Source organism: Vulpes vulpes, chromosome 11, assembly GCF_048418805.1.
Source record: "Vulpes vulpes isolate BD-2025 chromosome 11, VulVul3, whole genome shotgun sequence".
Taxonomy (NCBI): domain Eukaryota; kingdom Metazoa; phylum Chordata; class Mammalia; order Carnivora; family Canidae; genus Vulpes; species Vulpes vulpes.
In genome coordinates this window covers 63,788,704-63,808,932 of record NC_132790.1, presented here as the reverse complement: position 1 = coordinate 63,808,932, position 20,229 = coordinate 63,788,704, and the positions used below count along the sequence as shown (strand labels likewise).

The following is a 20,229-nucleotide window of genomic DNA, read 5'->3' as shown; positions in this document are numbered from 1 at the left end:
AGCAGAGTAAATAATGAGTTCAATTTTAGGTTTGTTGAGTATTATATCTGTGAAGACACTCAAGTACGCTCTTCAGTATATAGATTCAGAGTTTAGAAAAAAGAATTGCATACTTAGGAATCATACATCGTAGTCAAAGTTTAGGAAATAGACAAAGGAAAGAGGAGAAAGGAGAAATAACAGTGAAAAGAGAAAAATAAAGACCAAGGTATGACATTAATATTTGGAATATTGTGTCTTAAGAAATATCTGTGTATGGTGCTCATTTTTTCTTCCAGTGGATTTAGGGGCATGGTTCTTTACGTACTTAAAACTTAAGTTTAGGCATCAAACTGATTTTTTTTTTCTCCCATGTGTTATTGCACAGTCATCCATCATCCATTTACAAAAGGAAAGCATAATCACTCACCTGTTCTGTATGTTGCCCTGAGATGTGAAAATCTAGGGTTTCAAATGAAGGCACAATTCCAGTGTTGGTGTGGAAATACCATGCTTTCTCTAAAGAGAACAAGTGAAATACATGTTGAAACAACTTTATGATTCTTTCTGACATTTTCAGTTCTTAGAAGTTTATTTGTTGAATCATAGTCCTTAGAGCTCAAACATAGCAAATTTATCATTACGATACTGACTAATATATATTCTGAGATGTTTATGAGGGCAAATCGAGAAAATTATAAAGATTACTAAAGATTACTAATTCTAAAGCATGAAGTAAAGCAGAAAAGTCAGTATTACATGAGAAGAGAAAAATGAACAGAAGTCATTTCAGGGATAGAAATTACGATACAAATCCTGCGATACTTTAGAGAAGCAAATTTAGAATTCTAAAATTAGAAAAATAGGGCTTTTCTCTTAAAAACAGTACCTTCTTTAAAGGACAGTACTTTTTCTTCTTGTGTTTTCATACTGCAGTTTTTGCTACAGTAGTTGAAGAAATAGAAAAAGTTTTTTGTTTTTTTGTTTTTTTTTTTTCCCTTATGGAAGACCTAGACTAATGCTAGAAAGAGAATGGACAAATTGAAATAGTTAAGTCATAGACATAGGTAATGGAGAAGGTGAGCTTCCATTGCTTCACTTAGGGTAGAGATTGTACTTTTAGATAGATTATTCAAGTAATATATTACAATAAGAATGAAAGGCAAAAGGAGCTGCAAATTAGCCACTCCTGCAAATTTTTGGCACTTTTCTTCTTCAGAGAGAGGGAGACGGAACTAAGACAGACAAATGGTTTATAGACTTCATTTCTGAAATGGGTATATGAATAATTTTCTGACATGTTAGTAACAAGATTATTTAAAGATTTAATGAAAAATGGCATAATGAGTAAAGTAAGGATTTTTAAATTCAGAAAGGGTGAGAAACAACCATACTTGAAATTCCTATGGAACTAGAAAATACTTGATAACAGGGAAAAGAGGAAGAAATTCTAAATGAATTGTTTAAATCTTGGGATGCGTGGGTGGCTCAGTGGTTGAGCATCTGTCTGCTTTTGGCTCAGGTCGTGATCCCAGGGTCTGGGGATCGAGACCCACATCGGGCTCCCTGCATGGAGCCTGCTTCTCCCTCTGCCTGTGTCTCTGCCTCACTTTGTCTCTCTCATGAATAAATAAATAAAATCTTTTAAAAAATAAACTTTAAATCTCATAAGTTTGTTCAAGTCAAAATACTGGTAGATGATTATGGTGATAATAGTAGAAGTTGTGTATCTCTTGGGAGATATTGTGATAGGCAATAGAAATAATAGAATTAACTTCCCATGTCTGTCTCTCTTTCATTTTCTTTCTTCTTCATGAGAACTGAGACTTTGCTTTATATCCAATCAGTTTTTGATCCATGTATATTATAAAAGTGAAAGTCTTTTTAGGTCAAATAGGAATTCTTAATTCTCTGTTTTATACCTTGTAAACGGTTTTAAAACCATGAAGGAGGGCAGCCCCGGTGGCCCAGCAGCTTAGCGCCACCTTCAGCCTGGGGTGTGATCCTGGAGACCCGGGATCGAGTCCCACGTCGGGCTCCCTGCATGGAGCCTGCTTCTCCCTCTGCCTGTGTCTCTGCCTCTCTCTCTCTGTCATAAATAAATAGAAAATCTTAAAAAAAAAAAAAAAAAAAAAAACATGAGAAAACTGAAAGAAAAAAATACTTATCTGTCCTTTTCTCATTTCTTTTTGATATATTGAGTATGCAAATGATAGCAGACATTATTTTCATGTTATCATTAGACATTGTCCTAGAATAGTTTCTTAACATTTATGTGGCAAGTTGTTTATAAGGGAGGAAGAATTGGGGAAAAACAAGCCTGTGTTAATAGTGGAAGAGGAAGGAGGGATTGCAAGTCTTTTGGAAAATTATGTACACACATGCTTATACATGACTTTTTAGGATGAGAAGTTTTGAGAGAGTAAAGATTAGAAATTACTGTGTATTGTGGCACGTGAGTGACTCAGTCAGTTAAGCATCTGACTCTTGGTTTTGGCTCAGGTCATGATCCTGGGTCCTGGGATCCAGCTCAGAATTGGGCTCTGTGCTCAACCCGGAATCAGCTTGAGATTCTTTACCCCTCCCTCGCCCTCCCCAGCTCCTTTTCCCTGCTTGTTTGCATGCACCCCACCACACCACCACCGCCAATAAATAATAAAACCTTCAAAAAAAGGGATGCCTGGGTGGCTCAGTGGTTGAGCATCTGCCTTTGGCTTAGGTTGTGATCCCAGGATCTGGGGATTGAGTCCTGCGTGGAATTCCCTGCAAGGAGTCTGCTTCTCCCTCTGCCTATATCTCTGCCCCTCTCTCTCTCTCATGAATAAATAAATAAAATCTTTAAAAAAAAACCTTAAAAAATTATAGCATACTAAGTAGAGTATAGTTATCTGGAGACACACACTGGTTGAATTGATTTAATATATGAATTATAAGAAAGCTGCCAAGAAGGGGAGAAATTTGAAGCAGAGAAGGGGATCACTTGCTTTCTATCTCCTTTGTTTGAGTAAGGTTTGCTGAAGGGTTTGGAATAAGCATTTTATAGATTGTGTCTGATGGAAATAAGATGGTGATGATGATTATTACTGCTCAAGCAGTACTTAATAACATTTTCTTTTTTTTTTTTTTAAAGATTTTATTTATTCATGAGAGAGAGAGAGAGAGAGAGGCAGAGACACAGACAGAGGGAGAAGCAGGTTCCATGCAGGGAGCCTGATGTGGGACTCGATCCCAGGACTCCAGGATTATGTCCTGGGCTGAAGGCAGGCACTAAACTGCTGAGCCACCCAGGGATCCCCTAATAACATTTTCTGACTGCAGTTTTCTTTATCTAGGCTTTTTGTGTGTGTGTTTTTTTTTCTTTTTAATTTTTTCTTTAACAGTTGCTCATTGTTTCAAAAAAAGTCAAAAGAATGAGGCACAGTCTACTGACAACTTGTTATGTAGCTTCCTAGGATTTCTTTGAGGGATACTCGATCTTTGAAATATCCATGTACTGGGGCAGCCTGGGTGGCTCAGTGGTTTAGCGCCACCTTCAGCCCATGGCCTGATCCTGGAGACACGGGATCGAGTCCCACGTCGGGCTCCTTGCATGGAGCCTGCTTCTCCCTCTGCCTGTGTCTGCCTAATTCTCTCTCTCTCTCTCTCTCTCTCTCTTTCTCGTGTGTCTCATGAGTAAATAAATAAAATTAAAAAAAAAGAAATATCTATGTACATATACATGCTTATGTAACCTTTAAGTTATTGGCATACATAGGATTATGTCATATATACCAATGAATTTTGCTTCATCTACAAAGCAGCATGACATATATGGTAGCCATTAGTGCTGCCTTCCCTCTCTCCTGAGCACAAGGGTGGGGGCCATGTGACTAGAAGTGGCTATTGTATTCAGAGTGTAAATGATATGTATTTCTTCCCAGCTGAGAATTTATTGTGCTCCATCTTCCAAAGTTCTCTGACACAATGATTGTAACATACAAGGTAATGGGTATTCTGGATGTGACTGTTTAAAAGGTAGTATGTACCAAAGAGTTAAAATCTATAATGAGATATATTGGACTTCTCTGTCCTTTTGTTTCCAAAGTGACAAGAAAGGGCATAAACTTCAGGATTCAGAGTTTCATCTTAACTAAGAGAACTGTGCTAATGGTTTTTTTGCTTATATAACTTTTAAAAAAGATTTTATTTATTTGACAGGAAGACGAGATAGTGACAGAGCATGAGCTGGGAGGAGAGGGGGAAGCAGGCTTCTGCTGAACAGGGAGCTAGATGCAGCAGGGAAGGCAGCACTAATGGCTTGATGCAGGCTTGATCCCAGAACTCTTGGGATCATGACCTAAGCCAAAGGCAGAGGCTTAACTGACTAAGCCACCTAGGTGCCCCTTACTTATATAATTTTAAACATATACCAGTGTTTTTCAAACACTCGTTTTAGCCTTTGAACGCTTTCTTCAAATGAGACTTTACACAAGAATCTAATAAAAGTATATAAAATAGAATGGTGCCCTTTTCTGTTCAAAAGTGTGTTTCCCACTCCCTTCAAAGTTTATACCTGACTCATGTCAGAAAAGTATTTCTAGATGGACATTTTCAAATCCCTACGGTATAAAGAACTTTGAAATCCACTTAGAAGGTTCACCATGCCCACCAGAGTCAAAGCCCTCTAGTTCAAATCCCAATTTGACGACTTAATGGCTGTTATGACTTTGGATAAGTTATTTGACATCTTTGTGCCTTAGTATAATCATCTGTAGACTGGGCATAAAATTGTATACTACCTGAAAGGTTTTATTTTTGTGTGTGAGGATTAAACGAAAGCTGTTCTTATAAAGTACCTGACAGTTAACAATTTTTAAAAATAATTGTTAATAAATAGAGCTCAAAACTTGTCTCTTCACCACTCCCCTTAAACATCTTACTCTTCCTTTTTAAACATGCTGAACACTCCCACCTTAAGGTCTTTGCCTTTGTTAGTTTCTCTATCTAGAGACAGCTCTTTTCCCCTTTTGGAATGACCGGTTACCCCCATCCTTAAAGGTCTCACAAATATTATAAGTCTCCACTTCTACCTTGTTTAAAGAAGTATTTACCCCTTCTTCCTCCCTCTTTCCCTTCTTCTTATTTCACTCTTTGGTTTCATCCCTTTCATTTCTTCCAAAGCTTTTTTTTTTCAATCTGTAATTACCTGGTTTGTGTTTATTGCACTTAAACTCCAGTAGAGCTGTGACTTTGCCAGTGCTCTGTTCTTAGGGCCTAACAGAAACCTGGTGCATATTTCTTGCTCAAGAATTTGAAAAGAAGATTTTTATCTTTCAAAAATGAAAACCATATTAATGCCCAGTATAGATTAACCACCCTTAGAGGCATATACTATTCTAATGTTTTGACAGGCAAGAGTTTTGGGAAAGTTTTGAAGGACATAGCAGTCAAATTGAGATAAGTTGTTTTTCCGAAGAGGACAACCTTGAGGCCTCACTTGGAGTCCATATATCCTTATTTTTCATAGAAACCTAAGTTTAGTTAATCTGGTTTCTCATCTCAAGGCAAATTAAAATACTAGGGTGATTCAAGACTTCCCTCTTAAGGGGACTAGGTTGGGATGTGGTAATACTTGGTACAGTACTCTGCCCCTCACTCTCCATTTGCCCTCCCTCCTCTCCTAACCCTCATTTGCTACTTGCATTTGTTACCTCTCTTTTGTTTCTTTCTTCTTTTCTGTTTCTGATCGACTCTTTTGTTCCTTAGATTTTTATTTGCAAAGGCTGAGCTAAACTAGACTTGTGTTGTCTTAAAATCAGATTGTGGATAGAACACTTTGGGGATGTGAATATGTTTGTGTCTCATCACCTCTGTATTTAGACTGGTTACTTATAGTTTGAATCTATTCCATAAATCTTGTTTCTAAATTTATCTAAAACTATTAATCTTGTATCTGTGAGGAAGAAGGTAGAAATTGTTATAACATGCACTTATTTGAGACAATCAGTTTAATGCCAGTGTTACAAAAAAGCAACATCACCTGCCCACACCTCCCTTCCCCAGAAATGTCCAATAGGAAACATTAGTTGAAGATAAAATTACTTGTATGTATTTGGTAGATAGTTTTAGAGAAGTAACATGATTTAGGGAAAAGAATGACAGAACTGGCCCTTGGAAAACTTGTCAAGGTTTTACTTTCAGTGCTGCCTTTAGCTCTTGTTTTTGGGCTAGAACTTTGTCTTTTACTTCCTCCTGTAAATTAGTGAAGCTTTTATTTCTTAGCTTTGCCAATTCGGATTCTACACATACTATATATTATGTTTCAAAAGCTAGTCATAGGGTATTAGATGCCTTAAGGTTCATCATGGCATTAAGGATAACAATATACTGTTTTTCCACTTCATTTATTCTTAGGCATTTTCCAATTATGTTAATATTTTTTCTGACATACTGCCATATTTTTGTAGAGAATTGGAAATGTTAATTAAATAAACAAAATGCTTTCCCACCTCAGAGGTTTCTTCTTTTTTTCCCCCAGAGGTTTCTTCTTGAAGGTTGAAAAGCTGTAGGTTAATTTTAGGGCTGAGGCATAATTTTTTTTTTTAACCTTTAAGATTAAGGGTATATTGTGGTATTTTGCTTCATAATCATAAGAGTTTGTTTTTGTTGTTACTGTCTAGGGTGTACTTTAGGTTATTTCATATAAGATGAAATAAATCCAAAATCAAATGTACAAGTGGTTACATCCAACAAGATTTACAGAAGGAAAAATTTGCAGAGGCAGCTGTTAATGGCTTTTTCTTCTCTTTCATAAAGATACAGTACTGGTTTACAAATGAGATGGAATTTAGCGTTTGTTTTCATAAAGAAACAATACAGTATATGCTGGATAAACTTTAAATCAGTATATGCTGGATAAAGTTCTAAGCTGTAATGTTTTGAATACAGCATTGTACTAGAACCCAAGAAATATAACCTTTTTTTCATTAATAAGATTTCATCATTTAATCGCATGTTGCTACTTGAGGAGGTAGTCTCTTCTCCCTAAATCAAGTACATAAACCTTTCTTAACTTCTGATGGGTTTACTGTAATGAAATAATGAACTGTGGGATTTGCAAGGATTAAAAAAACAAAACGGATGGCTTCCAGAAGTAAGTTCTTTATTCCTATTTTCTTTTCATTGTTTCCTATAGATATAGGGAAAAGCAGTTATAAAATGCAGTGTCTTTGAATAGCCAAAGAACATTTAGGTCTTACTAAATATTACATTGCAGAAGAAAGCAAAATTAACGTATCTTAGCTTCTGCGTAAAATTGGATCTCTTAAGACCTCTTTTAATTTGTAATGTGGCTATTGCACTTTCTTTATCAAATTTAAAAATCACACTGTGCTCCTTTATCCTCACTTTTTTTCCTTGTGTCTTTGAGCTGCCAGTTTGCTTGTTACCAGGAAGTAGTGGAATTATTGATATGCTCCTTTCAGAAAGTAAAAGTGTCCATGTGAAAATTATTTTGTCTGTCTTAATGAAGTCATTTTTCCACACATTATTGGAATTGCAGAACGGCTTTCGACAGTGAGTTGAGAGAATTTGGTAGAGGCATTCATTATTTTTAAAAAACTTTAATGAAAACGTTATATAAACCAAATGTAGATAGAACGATAAAGAACCTCATGTAGCTACCATCTGTATTAATAATTATCTTTTGTCATTTGTTTCAAAACAAATTATATTATTGAAGTTAAAATACTGAAAGTTACTTGACAATATTAATAAAAGAATGGATATATGTAAAATCTGATAGTGTTTTCAGGCTATTTTAAGATAGATGTTATCTTACCACTTTTTTTCTTTTATTTCCATTTTTTTTGTTGATTTTTAACCTTTAATGCATCATTTTTCAGTCTGTTTACCTAGTTTTACTTGGGGAAAACTAATTTGTATGTATGAGAGTGAGTGTATTTGTGATACTTTCCATATTAAATTTTACATATATACATACATCTGACTCTTCAGAGACACTGTATTTTATAACTGCCTTTCCATGTATCTATAGAAAACAATGAAAAGTAAGAAAATAGGAATAAAGAACTTGCTTCTAGAAGCCACATACCTGTTTGTTTTATTAATATATATATGTATCATGTTCCTTATATGTATAATTATGTAAATAATATGTGTATCTATATAAATTTTATTACAATGTCATATATACATATGTGTGTATATGTAAACTATATATTTATCCACACATTTTCAAACATACATAAAAGTAGATCTAATAATATAATGAACCTCTAGGCATACATCACTCAGCTTCAATAGTTAACACTTTATGGTCCTCTTGTTTTCTCTGTAACCTCCTATTCTCACTACTTAAAAATTTTTTTTAATATGTAAATTGGACATGCTAAAATTGACTGCTTTTGTGCACACAGCTGCTTGAGTTTAATGAAGAAGAGAATAGAAGATAAAAATTTAAGTCAATGTTCTAATTACTGGTGTTCCAAAAAAGGAGAATTAACTAAACATTAGTTGAACCTCGTGAATGAAGTGCCAGGAACTATGAGATACCTCCAAGGATACAAAAATCACAGAGAAAAGATATTTCATTATGAGGTGAACTATAGTAGAGGTTCTAAAATGATGTTTTCAAGGCACAAGTGAAAGGACTCGGCGGGGGGGGAGGGCGGGGGGGATGGAATATTAGAGAAGATTCTTCAAGAGTGAATTTCAGGTTTGAGAGGATTGCATGAGGAAGAATATAATGCATGGCTGTGGTGGGTTTCTATGTAGATGGAACAAAGGCCTGAGAATGACCATGCTAAAATTGAACAATACGAAGGTGAAACTAGAAATTGATTAATTTATGTTTCAGTTCCTTAATAATAGAATCAAGTGTATTTGTGTTGTCAGTCCAAATGCTTTTTATATTTGTTTCGATTGAGATGTTTGTTTTTTCTCCTAAGTTACTAACGTTTCCCCCCTGGGTTCCTTTTAAAAAAAAACAAAAAACCTTTTTTTAAATATAGATTATTTAACATATAACAATCTATTAGTTTTAGGTGTACAACATAATTATTTGATATATATAGATGCTGCAAAATGATTAACACAGTAAATTTAGTTATAGATTTTATTTTTGTGATGAGAATTTTTAAGATCTACTCCCTTAGTAACTTTCAAACATACAGTACAGTATTGTTAATTATAGTTATCATGCTATACATTATGTCATAGGACTTATTTATCATGTAACTGGAAGTTTATACCTTTTGACTACCTTCACCCATTTCACCCTCCCCCATTCCCTACCTCTGGCAACCACCAACCAGTGTGCTCTCTGATTATGAGGGGGTTTTTTTAGGATCATATAGTATCTGTCTTTCTCTGTTTTATTTTACTTAGCATACCTTCAGGGTCCATCCTTGTTGCCACAAATGGCAGGGTTTCCTTCTTTTTAATGGCCGAATAATATTTGAGTTGTGTGTACATGCCACATTTTCTTTACTCGTTAGTTGATAAATTGTCTCCATATCTCGACTGTGCTGCAGTGAACCTTGGAGTGCAGATATCTTTTTGAGATGGAATTACTGGATGATATGCTAGTTCTATTTTTAGTTTTTTGAGTAACTTACGTGCTACTTTCCATAGTGGCTGCACCATCCCTATAACAGTGTGTATGAGGGAGCCGTTTTCTCCACATCTTTGCCAATACTTGTCGTTTCTTGTGTTTTTAAAAAATAGTCGTTCTAACAGGTGTGAGGTGGTATCTCATTGTGGTTTTGATTTGCAGTTCCTGGTGATGAGTGATGTTGAACATCTTTTCATATATCTGTTGCCCTTTGTATGTCTTTGGAAAAAAATATTAGTTTGGATTGGATGTTTAATGCTCCACAGAGGTATCCTGGGAATTCACATAAAAGAAAATAAACTATACTAACAACTGAATTGCAGCACAATGTCATGATATTTTATAAATTTGGATTTGCATGCTTCTGGTTTAATTTTACAAATATAATTTATATGTATGTGTACACATACACACATATAATGAGAAATACAAAAATTTTGTGGTTAGTCTTCAATCAATTTTCTGTTAGGCTCCAAACAGATTTCTCCATCTAATTGTACAGTATCTTTAACAATAAGGAAAACATTTAAAAATTCTCCCTTGTAAAAATTTTAACTGATAGACAAATGTCAATTTTGTGAACCAAAATGCTGAAATAAATTAGATGACATGGTTAACATCATTGCAACTATGATATGTAACCTCAAGTTTAAGATTCTGTATTCACTGAAAGCATCTAATTGTTCTTCCTCTTTGGCTTTATAAGTAAATATTATAAATTTCAACTTATTTCTTTTGAAAAGTATACTTTATCTTTTATTTTTCATAACGATTTTCTTTGAATAAAGTTTGTATGCCCTTAAAAGTTTGAAATACAGTAGCTTATTCCATTTTGGAATTTCATACTGTATGTCTTAACTATTTTGATTAACTTTGTTTACTTTGAAATTAATATTCTTCTGTTTTTCTGCTAATTGAAAAGATTGTCAGTTGTAAGGACTGATATTTTGAATAGACTGAAATAAAAAAAACTACTTATTCTAACAGGGCTTTCAAAACCTGAAGTGTCTTTGGCACATCTATATGTTTTTAACAGTCATGGGGATGTTTATTGATTTTCAAATTTTAAAGTCTGAAGGGATCTAATGATAAATTATTGGAATTAAGCATTTGCAATATTTCTGGTTAGAAAATCAATATAAAAATATCAAGAGATTTCCTGTCAATGTCAAGCAGAATTTTAAAAAATTAAGTGAATATACCATTAAAGATGGGAATAAATCTAAGCAAAGATGTGCAAGACCTGTAAGGTGAAACTACACATTTTCTGGAGAGACGTTAAAGATTTAAATGAAGATATACTATATTTATGGATTTGTCAAGTATTGTAAGGATGTTAATTCTCCCCAAAGTGGTTTGTGGAGTTAATGGACCTCCAATCAAAGCCTCACATTTTCTTTTTTTGGTGGAATTGACAAGCTTTATTTTAAAATTTATATATAAATGCAAAAGGACAAAATAAAAGGCACAATAAGAAAGTTCTTCCAGGTGTCAAGATATAATTTAAAGCTCCAGTAATGAAGATTACATATTACTGATACAAGGATAGAAATAAAGACCACTTGAACAAGACAATCCAGAAACAGATCTGCACGTTAACAAATCCTTAATATATGATGGAGGTGGAACTTCAGAGGAGTGGAGAAAAGATAGGATTGTTTTGAAGATTTTATTTATTTATTTGACAGAGAGAGAGAGCACAAACAGTGGGAGCAGCTGGCAGAGGGAGAGGGAGAAGCAGGCTCCTCACTGAGTGGGGAGCACCATGCGGGGTTCGATACCGGGATCATGGCCTGAGCCGAAGGCAGATGCCCAACCGACTAAGCCACCCAGGCGCCCCTAGTTGTTTTAAAAAATGATGGTGGAACAATTATTTAAAAAGAGAAAATAAAAATAAAATTCAATCCCTATTTCACACCATGTAAAATAACCCATTCTATGTATATTAAAGACCTAAATAAAGAAGTTGAAATTGGTAAACTGTTATGAGGAAGAGAATTAAAACAATATCCTTATGACTTTAGGGGTGGGTTAGGACTTTATTTTTACTTAGGAGTAAAACACGACCCTATAGCAGAATGTTGGTAAATTTAGGTGTGTATGTCAAGAATTTCTATTCTTTTAAAATACCATTGTGATGAAAAGAGAGGCCACGGAATGAAAGAGGTTTTTACAGCTTATAAAGAACTTAATCAAATCACCTAGAAAAAAAAGTGTGCAAAGTATTTCAACATACACTTTTACCCAAGAGGAAATTTTAATGGCCAGTAAATATATGAAAAGTACTCAACATCAGGAGTCATCATGGAAATATCAACATATAGTTACCATTGTTGGCAAGAACCAAATATGGTAATCCTATATTGGTAATATTACTAAGCAACAAGAAAGAACTCTTGGATAGAGTGTCTACTTTTTATTTATTTACCCCTACAGTCACAGTTAATTTAGCTATCACACAGGACACTTTGATTACTTAAGTAGAGTGTCTTATGGTGGGGGAGGATGAGGATGTGGTACTATATTATGGGTCTAAAAAAAAATAGTGACTACTATAACACTAAAAGTACCCTGTGAATTGAATGTACTGCCTTTTATAGTCCTGTTGTTTCACTTCCAGGAAGTAAAATACAATGAAAGCCATAAGGGCATTCAGAAGATTGTTCATTGTGATGGGTTGGAAACAGCCAGAAAATAGATAGAAAAACAAATGATAATTTAGACAGGAGGAAGCTAACTGAAAATCAAAGAGAATGGGTATGTAAGATTCCATCAGGGAATTCTGGGAGTCTCGCATACCAGGAGTAACTTGATCCTGGGGATAAAATGGGACTAAACACATTCTGCTTATATTTATGTTTAGTTTTTAGGTACCTTGACTAGATTTTTAATAGAATCTTAATGAGCTTTCTTGTTTATCCTACTTTTTAGTTATGCCTTTAGGCTTAGATCCCAGGAACTGTAGTTAAAATTTGTTCCTTGTCTTTAATTTGGGGATACTATTTCAAACTGGCATTAGGTACCTATCAAAGTAGCTTGATTGTATCTCACCCCTACTGAAAAACATACTTATGAAATCAGTTATTCATTTAAATATTTGAGGGCTACTTGTGTTACGTGGTGTCCTGGATGCTGGAGACAGTGGTATCCTAATGGGAGTGTTTATCTAGTGAGGTAAATATTAAGTGAACTGATGTGAAATTACACCTTTGGCAAGTGTTAGGAAGAAAAAAGCACACTATACCTTTTCACAACATCATCCTTAGAAATGTGCTGAAATTTGAAGCGTGAGTTATTGAGGATGAGTGGGAGATATTAGTGATCCAGAGAGAGGGAGTTAGCAGTCTGAAGATCCTAGGATGGAACAAAGTGAGTCTGGAGAACTGAAAGATGGGTACAGTAATCCCCTCTTTATCTGATTTTGCTTTCTGTGGTTTCAGTTAATGGTAGTCCTGAAGCAGATGATCCTCCTTTCAGAAGGTCAGCAGTAGCCTAATGCTACATCATAATGCCTATATCATTCACCTCATTTTATCTCATCATGTGGGCAGTTTATCATCTCATATCATCATAAGAAGGATGAGTACCATACAGTAAAATATTTTGAGAGACCATATTCACATTACTTTTATTACACTATATTGTTATAATTCTATCTTATTATTATTGTTACTCTCTGTGCCTAATTTATAAAGTTAAACTTAATCCTCATAGGTATTTATATGAAAAAAATGCAGTATGTAAAGGATTCTGTTCCATTTACAATTTCAGATATTCATTGGGGGCTTGGAATGTTATCCCTCACAGTTAAAGGGGGCTACTATATCTGGGTAGTAGGAGTATAGTAAGGTATGAAATGAGACTGTAGCATTATTTAAGAGCTAAAGTGTGTATGGCTTTATAATAAGAAGTGGAGGTTCCTTCCTTTTTAAATACATGGTTTTTTTTTTAATTTTTTAATAGGGGAAGCCTTTGAATATTAGTAGAAAATTACAGTATGATCACATTTGCATTTTTAAAAGATGTTCTTTGTTGAGATGTGTACAGATTGGATATCTAGGAGATGAATTGGAGACTACTGCAGGAGTTTGGTTAGGATGATAGCCTGGGTTAGAGTGCTGGTATCAGAGTAGGGAAGGAGGGGACAAACTGTCCAATTTGTTGGTGTATAACTGTTCATAGTAGTCTCTTATGATCTTTTGTATTTTTGTGATAGCGGTTATAGTGGACAAATTTCAGAGATATTTAAGGAGTAAATGACAATTTGATTATGATTTGTGTGTAGGATGTGAAGGAGAAGGATGGAGGTCAAGGATGACCTCTAAATTTTTGTCTTTAACTTAGGTGGTAGAATATCGTAAAAGCAGGCAGAGTATGTTTATATGTGTTGGGGGTAGATAGGAGTCTGATCATGAGTTTAGTTGGATATTGAGTTGGAGATGCCTCTGTGACATTCAAGGACAAAACCAAGCCCAAACAAAAAACCAGATGTAGGCAGGTAGATTGTTGGGCATGCTGGTAATAATTATTGAAGAGACCCAAGAGTGATTGACATCTCTTGGGGAGAGTTAGAGTGAGTTAATGAGAGGATCTTGGGTAGAGGAGGCTGCCTGCATAGGAAACAGGGAGAGGACTGGAGATTATGGGGTAAAAATCCAGAGACTTGTAGTTATCAGTGGCATTTTGAAATCTATTGAGATATATATGAGGTTTCTTTTTCCCAGGTAAGAGAAATGTAAAACCTTCTGGATTTATCTTTAGATTTCTTAATTTTTCTCATAATCCTTTTTCCAGCTTTATTGAAATATAATTGACAAAGTTGCATATATTTAAATACACTGATGATTTGATAGACCTAAATTATGAAATAATTACATAATTTAATCATATGTATTATCTCACATGTTGCTTTTTTTTGATGAGGACCCTTAAGATCTAATTCAACAAATTTCAAGTGTATAAAGTGGTGTTATTAACTATAGTCACCATGGTGTATGGTAAATCCTTAGAATTTATTCATATTGTAACTGAAAGTTTGTACCTTTTGACCATCATCTCCCCATTTGTCCCAATCCCACATCCCCTGGCTACCACCACTCTAAGTGAAACTTCTTTTTTTTTCTTTTTAAGGTAGTCCACTTACAAGTGATACCATATATTTTTCTTTCTCTGTCTGGCTTATTTCTTCATAGTATAATACGCTCCAGATTAGTTTTTGTTTTGGGGAGGTGTGTGTATATATGTGTATATGTGTGTGTGTGTGTGTGTGTGTGTGTGTGTATGTTTAAAGATTTATTGAAAGAGAGAGACACAGGGTGAGAAAGAGAGAGAGAACAAGTGGTGGAGAGGGAGAAGCAGACTCCCTGCTGAGCAAGGAGCCGGACTTGGGGCTCCATCGCAGGACTTGAGCCGAAGGCAGACGCTTAACCAACCGAGCTACCCAGGAACCCTTGGGGAGGTTTTTGAGTGGCCTCAGTTCCTCATATATTTTAGATATTAACTTCTTATTAGGTATATGGTTTGCAAGTATTTTTTCTCATTGCATTGACTGCCTTTTCATATTATTTTTTTCATTGCTTTGCACCAACTTTTTGTTTGATACAGTCTCACTTTATTTTGTTGTTTGTAGTGCTTGCTTCGGCAGCACATATACTAAAAATATTTTGTTTGTGTTTTTGATGCCCTGCCCCCCATCATTGCCAAGGACAATGTCAAGGAACTTTTTCTGTTTTTTTGTTTTGCTTTCTAGAGTTTTATGGTTTTAAGTGTTAATATAACTCTCTAATGTATTTTGAGTTAATTTTTGCGTGTGGGCGATCTCTGGGTGGCTCAGTGGTTTCGTGCCTGCCTTCGGCCCAGGGTGTGATCCTGGACCAGGATCGAGTCCCACATCGGGCTCCCTGCATGGAGCCTGGTTCTCCCTCTGCCTGTGTCTCTGCCTCTCTCTCTCATTTTGTGTGTTGCTCATGAATAAATAAATAAAATCTTAAAAAAAAAATTTGTGTGGTATAAGATGGGAGTACACTTTTATTCTTTTTCACATGTAATATCCAGTTTTCCCAACACCATTAATCAAAGAGATTATTCTTTCCCCATTGCTTATGCTTGGCACCCTTGTCAAAAATTAATTGACTCCATGCATGTGTGATTTTATTTCTTGGCCCCATATTCTGTTCCAATGGTCTATTTCTTTTTTTTTTTTAATACTAGTACCATACTGTTTCGTTTACTATAACTTTGTAATAGAGTTTGAAGTCCTCCACCTTTGTAATACCACCTTCTTTTTAAGATTGCCTCGGGTAATCAAAGTCTTTTGTGGTACCATACACATTGTTGGATTATTTTTTTATTTCTGTGAAAAATATTATTGTAATTTTTATAACGATTGCATAGAATATATAGACTGTTTTGGGTACTGTGGTCATTTTAACAATATTAATGGTTCTTGGATTCAAGAACATGGTGTATCTTTCCATTTACTTTGGTCTTTCATCATGTAGTTTTCAATGTGCATGTTTTTCACTTTGGTTAAATTAATTCCTAAGTACTTTATTGACTTTATTTTTTAAAGATTTTATTTATTCATTCATGAGAGATACAGAGAGAGAGAGAGACAGAGAAAGAGAGGCAGAGACATAGGCAGAGGGAGAAGCAGGCTCCATGCACCGGGAGCCCGACGTGGGATTCGATCCCGGGTCTCCAGGATCAGGCCCTGGGCTGAAGGCGGCGCTAAACTGCTGAGCCACCCGGGCTGCCCTTTTATTGACTTTAATACTATTGTAAATGGGATTGCATTCCTGATTTCTCTTTGAGATATTTCAGTTAGTACATAGAAATGCAGCAGAGTTTTGAATGATGATTTTGTAACCTGCACCTTTACTGAATCTTTTTTGTTATTCTCACAGTTATTTGATGGAGTCTGTAGGTTTTTCTGTATATAAGATCAGGTCTGCTGCGGTTTTGCTTCTTCTTTTCTAACTTGGATGCCTTCCCCACCCCACCCCCCCAAACTGCTCTGGCTAGGATTTTAGTTTTATGTTGAATAGAAGTGTTTACAGTGGGCACCCTTGTCTTGTTCCTGATCTTAGAAGAAAATCTTTTAAATTTTCACCATGGAGTATGATTTAGCGTGGGCTTGTCATTGTGCCTTTTACTATGTTGAGGTACCCTTCCTTCTATACCCAATTTGTTGAGAATTTTTTGTCATGAAAGGATGTTGAATTTTGCCAGATGTCTTTTCTGCATCTATTGAAATGACCATATGATTTTTTCATCATTTTTATTCATACGTGGTATATTACATTTATTGATTGCCATATGTTGAGCCATCCTTGACTCCTAGGGATAAATACCTGTTGATCATGCTGTATGATTATGATCATGTTGTATTGAAGAATGTGCTATTGAATTTGATTTGTTAGTATTTTCTTGATTTTTACATGTATGCTCATCAGGGACATTGGCCTATAATTTTATCTTCTAGTGCCCTTGTTTGGCTTTGATAGTGTAAATCTGGTCTCATAAATTGAGTTTTGGAAGTATTGTCTGATTTTTTGGAAGAGTTTGAGAAGGATTGGCATTAATTATTCTTTAAATGTTTGATAGAATTTGCCATTGATGCCATCTTGTTGGGGTTTTCTTTCTTGGGAAATTTTTGATTACTGATTCAATCTTCTTACTTATTAACTGGTCTGTTTAGATTTTCTATTTCTTCCTGGTTCAGTCTTGATGTAGGTTATATGTTTTTTAATTGTTCATTTCTTCTAGTTGTCCAACTTGTTGATATATAAGTGTTCATAGTAGTCTCCTATGATCCTTTGCATTTTTGTAGTATCATTTCTGATTTTATTTATCTGAGTCATCTCTCTTTTCTTGGTCTAGCTAAAGGTTCTGTCAGTTTATCTTTTCAAAATCACCAGTTCTTTGTTTTGTGATCTTTCTTTTGTTTTTCTAGTCTTTATTTCATTTGTCTTTGCTCTGATCTTTGTTATTTTCTTTCTTCTAATTTTGGACATCGTTTATTTTCCTAGTTCCTTGAGATGTAAAGTTATGTTGTTTGAAATCTGTTTTTATATTAATGTACATGTTTATTGCTCTAAACCTCCCTCTTCAATCGTTTTTGATGCATTCTCTAAGTTTTACTGTATTGTATTTCCATTTGTGTTTGTCTCAAGAGAGTTTTTAATTGTCCTTTTTTTTTTTTCTCCTTTGGCTTACTGATTGTTCAGGACCATATTTTCAATTTCCACATGTTTTTGAATTCTCCAGTTTTCTTATTGATTTCTAGAGTCTTATTATGATGGTTGGAAAAGATACTTGATATAATTTAAGTCTTTTAAAATTTGTTAAGACTTGTTTTTGTGACCTAACATATGATATATTCTGGAGAAAATTCTGTATGTGCCTGAGAATAATATGGGCTCTGCCACTGTCATATACAATGTTCTATATTAATTTGTTAGATTCATTTGGTTTGAGTGTAGTTCAAGCCTGATATCACTTACTAATACTGTCTTTGCATGATGTGTCCAGTATTGAAAGTAGATATTGAAGTCCCCTAATACTATTGTATTGCTGTCTGTTACTGCTTTTGGATCTGCTACATTTGCTTAATATATTTAGGTGCTTGGATGTTAAGGGGTATACATATTTACAGTTGTTACATCCTTTCAGGCTGCTGTGGCTTCCTAGTCTCTTCAGATAGGCTCATTTCTGCTTCCTGTGGCATTCCAATTGTATGTGATGCATAGCTTTCATATTGCTTACTTTTCTCAAATTTTTTTAGGTGTGCTTAGTTTTGTATTTGTTGAGATTTGTCTAAAAATGCTGCAGTGCATTTCTTCTCATTTGTCGTTTGTCTTTTATTGATTAAATTTCTCATTCCTTAAGGTCATATTCTTGTTTTACAGTGCTTGAATAGTTTATTCTCTTATGGTTCTAGTGCGATTATAATTTATTCTTTATTCCTGTAGTTTTTAGGGTTGTAAAATTGAAGGTGATCATGTCAGGTATGCTTCTTTCGTTTTGTTGCTGTCTTCCGTCAGTGATTCTTTATCTTTTGAGAATCATTGACTTGGACCATGTGGTGAATTCCATGTACCCTCACCTTTTTTGTTCAAATATATAGCTGTGTACTGCCACCTGTATCTAAGCAATGGCCAAATGTTAATTTGAGCATTATTAATTTTGTAAATGTGGTTTTTTGAAGGGGGGGGTCCTTTGTTTTTAGTCATATACAAGTAGTATAAGCCTATTCCTTGGAGAATAATATTATTCAATTTCTATGAAAGAAATAAGTATGTAGCCATATATTTACATTTATAGTATTAACAAGATAGGGCTATTTCTTTCTGGTAAGCACACTTTCATAACATTTACTTTTTCCTCTTTTCTCTAGGTTTAACTATAGATCAACACATCATCTTGCATCCCATGGGTTCTATGAATTTTTAAATTGGTTTGATGAAAGAGCATGGTATCCACTAGGAAGAATAGTAGGTGGTACTGTAAGTATATCTGCAGTTATTTATGTTAATCTTAAAGTTTTATAAATAAATCATTAGTTGTTAAGGTGATGGAGATCCTTGAAACCTTTGTATAGTTAACTAATACAATTTTCTGTGGCTGATTATCTAGTATTTAATATACTAAATCTCATCTTGACATTCCCTTTCCCCCCTTTGCTTCCCCACCTTTTCTGCACACATTTGGGCTATCTCACACTAGCCACTATTTCTGACAAGTGGAGACTGGAAAGGAGGATTTCTTGTCATACTACATCTTAAGTTCAGGTTATTTGTGTTTTTGTTTTGTTCTATAGCAACTTAATTGAAAATTTTTTTTGAAAGAAATAGAAATTTAGAAGAATCAGATAATTTTATTTTTTTATTTTTTATTTTTAATTTTTAAAGGTTTTATTTATTTATTCATGAGAGCCACAGAGAGAGAGAGAGGAACAGACACAGGCAGAGGGAGAAGCGGGCTCCATGCAGAGAGCCTGACGTGGGACTCAATCCCGGGACCCTAGGATCACGCCCTGGGCTGAAGGTGGTTGCTAAACCGCTGAGCCACCCGGGCTGCCCAGATAATTTTATTTATTTTTTGGGGTGGAGGTGCAGAGGAAAGGGAAGAGAAAGAATCTTAAAGCAGGCTCCACACCCAGTGCAGAGCCCGACTTGGCATTTGATGTCACAACTCTGAGATCATGACCTGAGCTGAAATCAAGATCAGACACTTAACCGACTGAACCACCCAGGAGCCCCCAGATCATTTTAATTTTTAGGCCCTAAAGCTGCCTTAAGTTACTTCAGGTAATTGAGTACTGATCATAGCTCACGGGGAGCTATTACATTCAGAATGTGACATAAGGGAAATATTTTTATGATCTGGAATGTAAGGAGAATGTTGAAGAGATAGTGCAAGATAGACATCTTTGGGGAAAGATGTGTTAATTAATTAATTAATTAATTTTTAAACAGATTTTTTTATTCATGAGAGACACAGAGGGACAGAGACACAGGCAGAGGGAGAAGTAGGCTCCATGCAGGGAGCCTGATGTGTGGGACTCGATCCCGGATTCCGGGATCATGCCCTGAGCCGAAGGCAGACGCCCAATAGCTGAGCCACCCAGGCGTCCC

At 35.1% G+C, this 20,229-nt stretch overlaps 1 protein-coding gene across 1 annotated transcript in view; it reads left to right on the top strand.

Moving 5' to 3' along the window:
* STT3B (STT3 oligosaccharyltransferase complex catalytic subunit B) overlaps nt 1-20,229 on the top strand; it is a 107,282-nt gene that overhangs the window by 26,331 nt on the left and 60,722 nt on the right. The window contains exon 2 of the mRNA XM_026000902.2: nt 18,990-19,098. Within this exon, the coding sequence (XP_025856687.1) occupies nt 18,990-19,098 (109 nt within the window). The remainder of the gene's footprint in view (nt 1-18,989; nt 19,099-20,229) is intronic.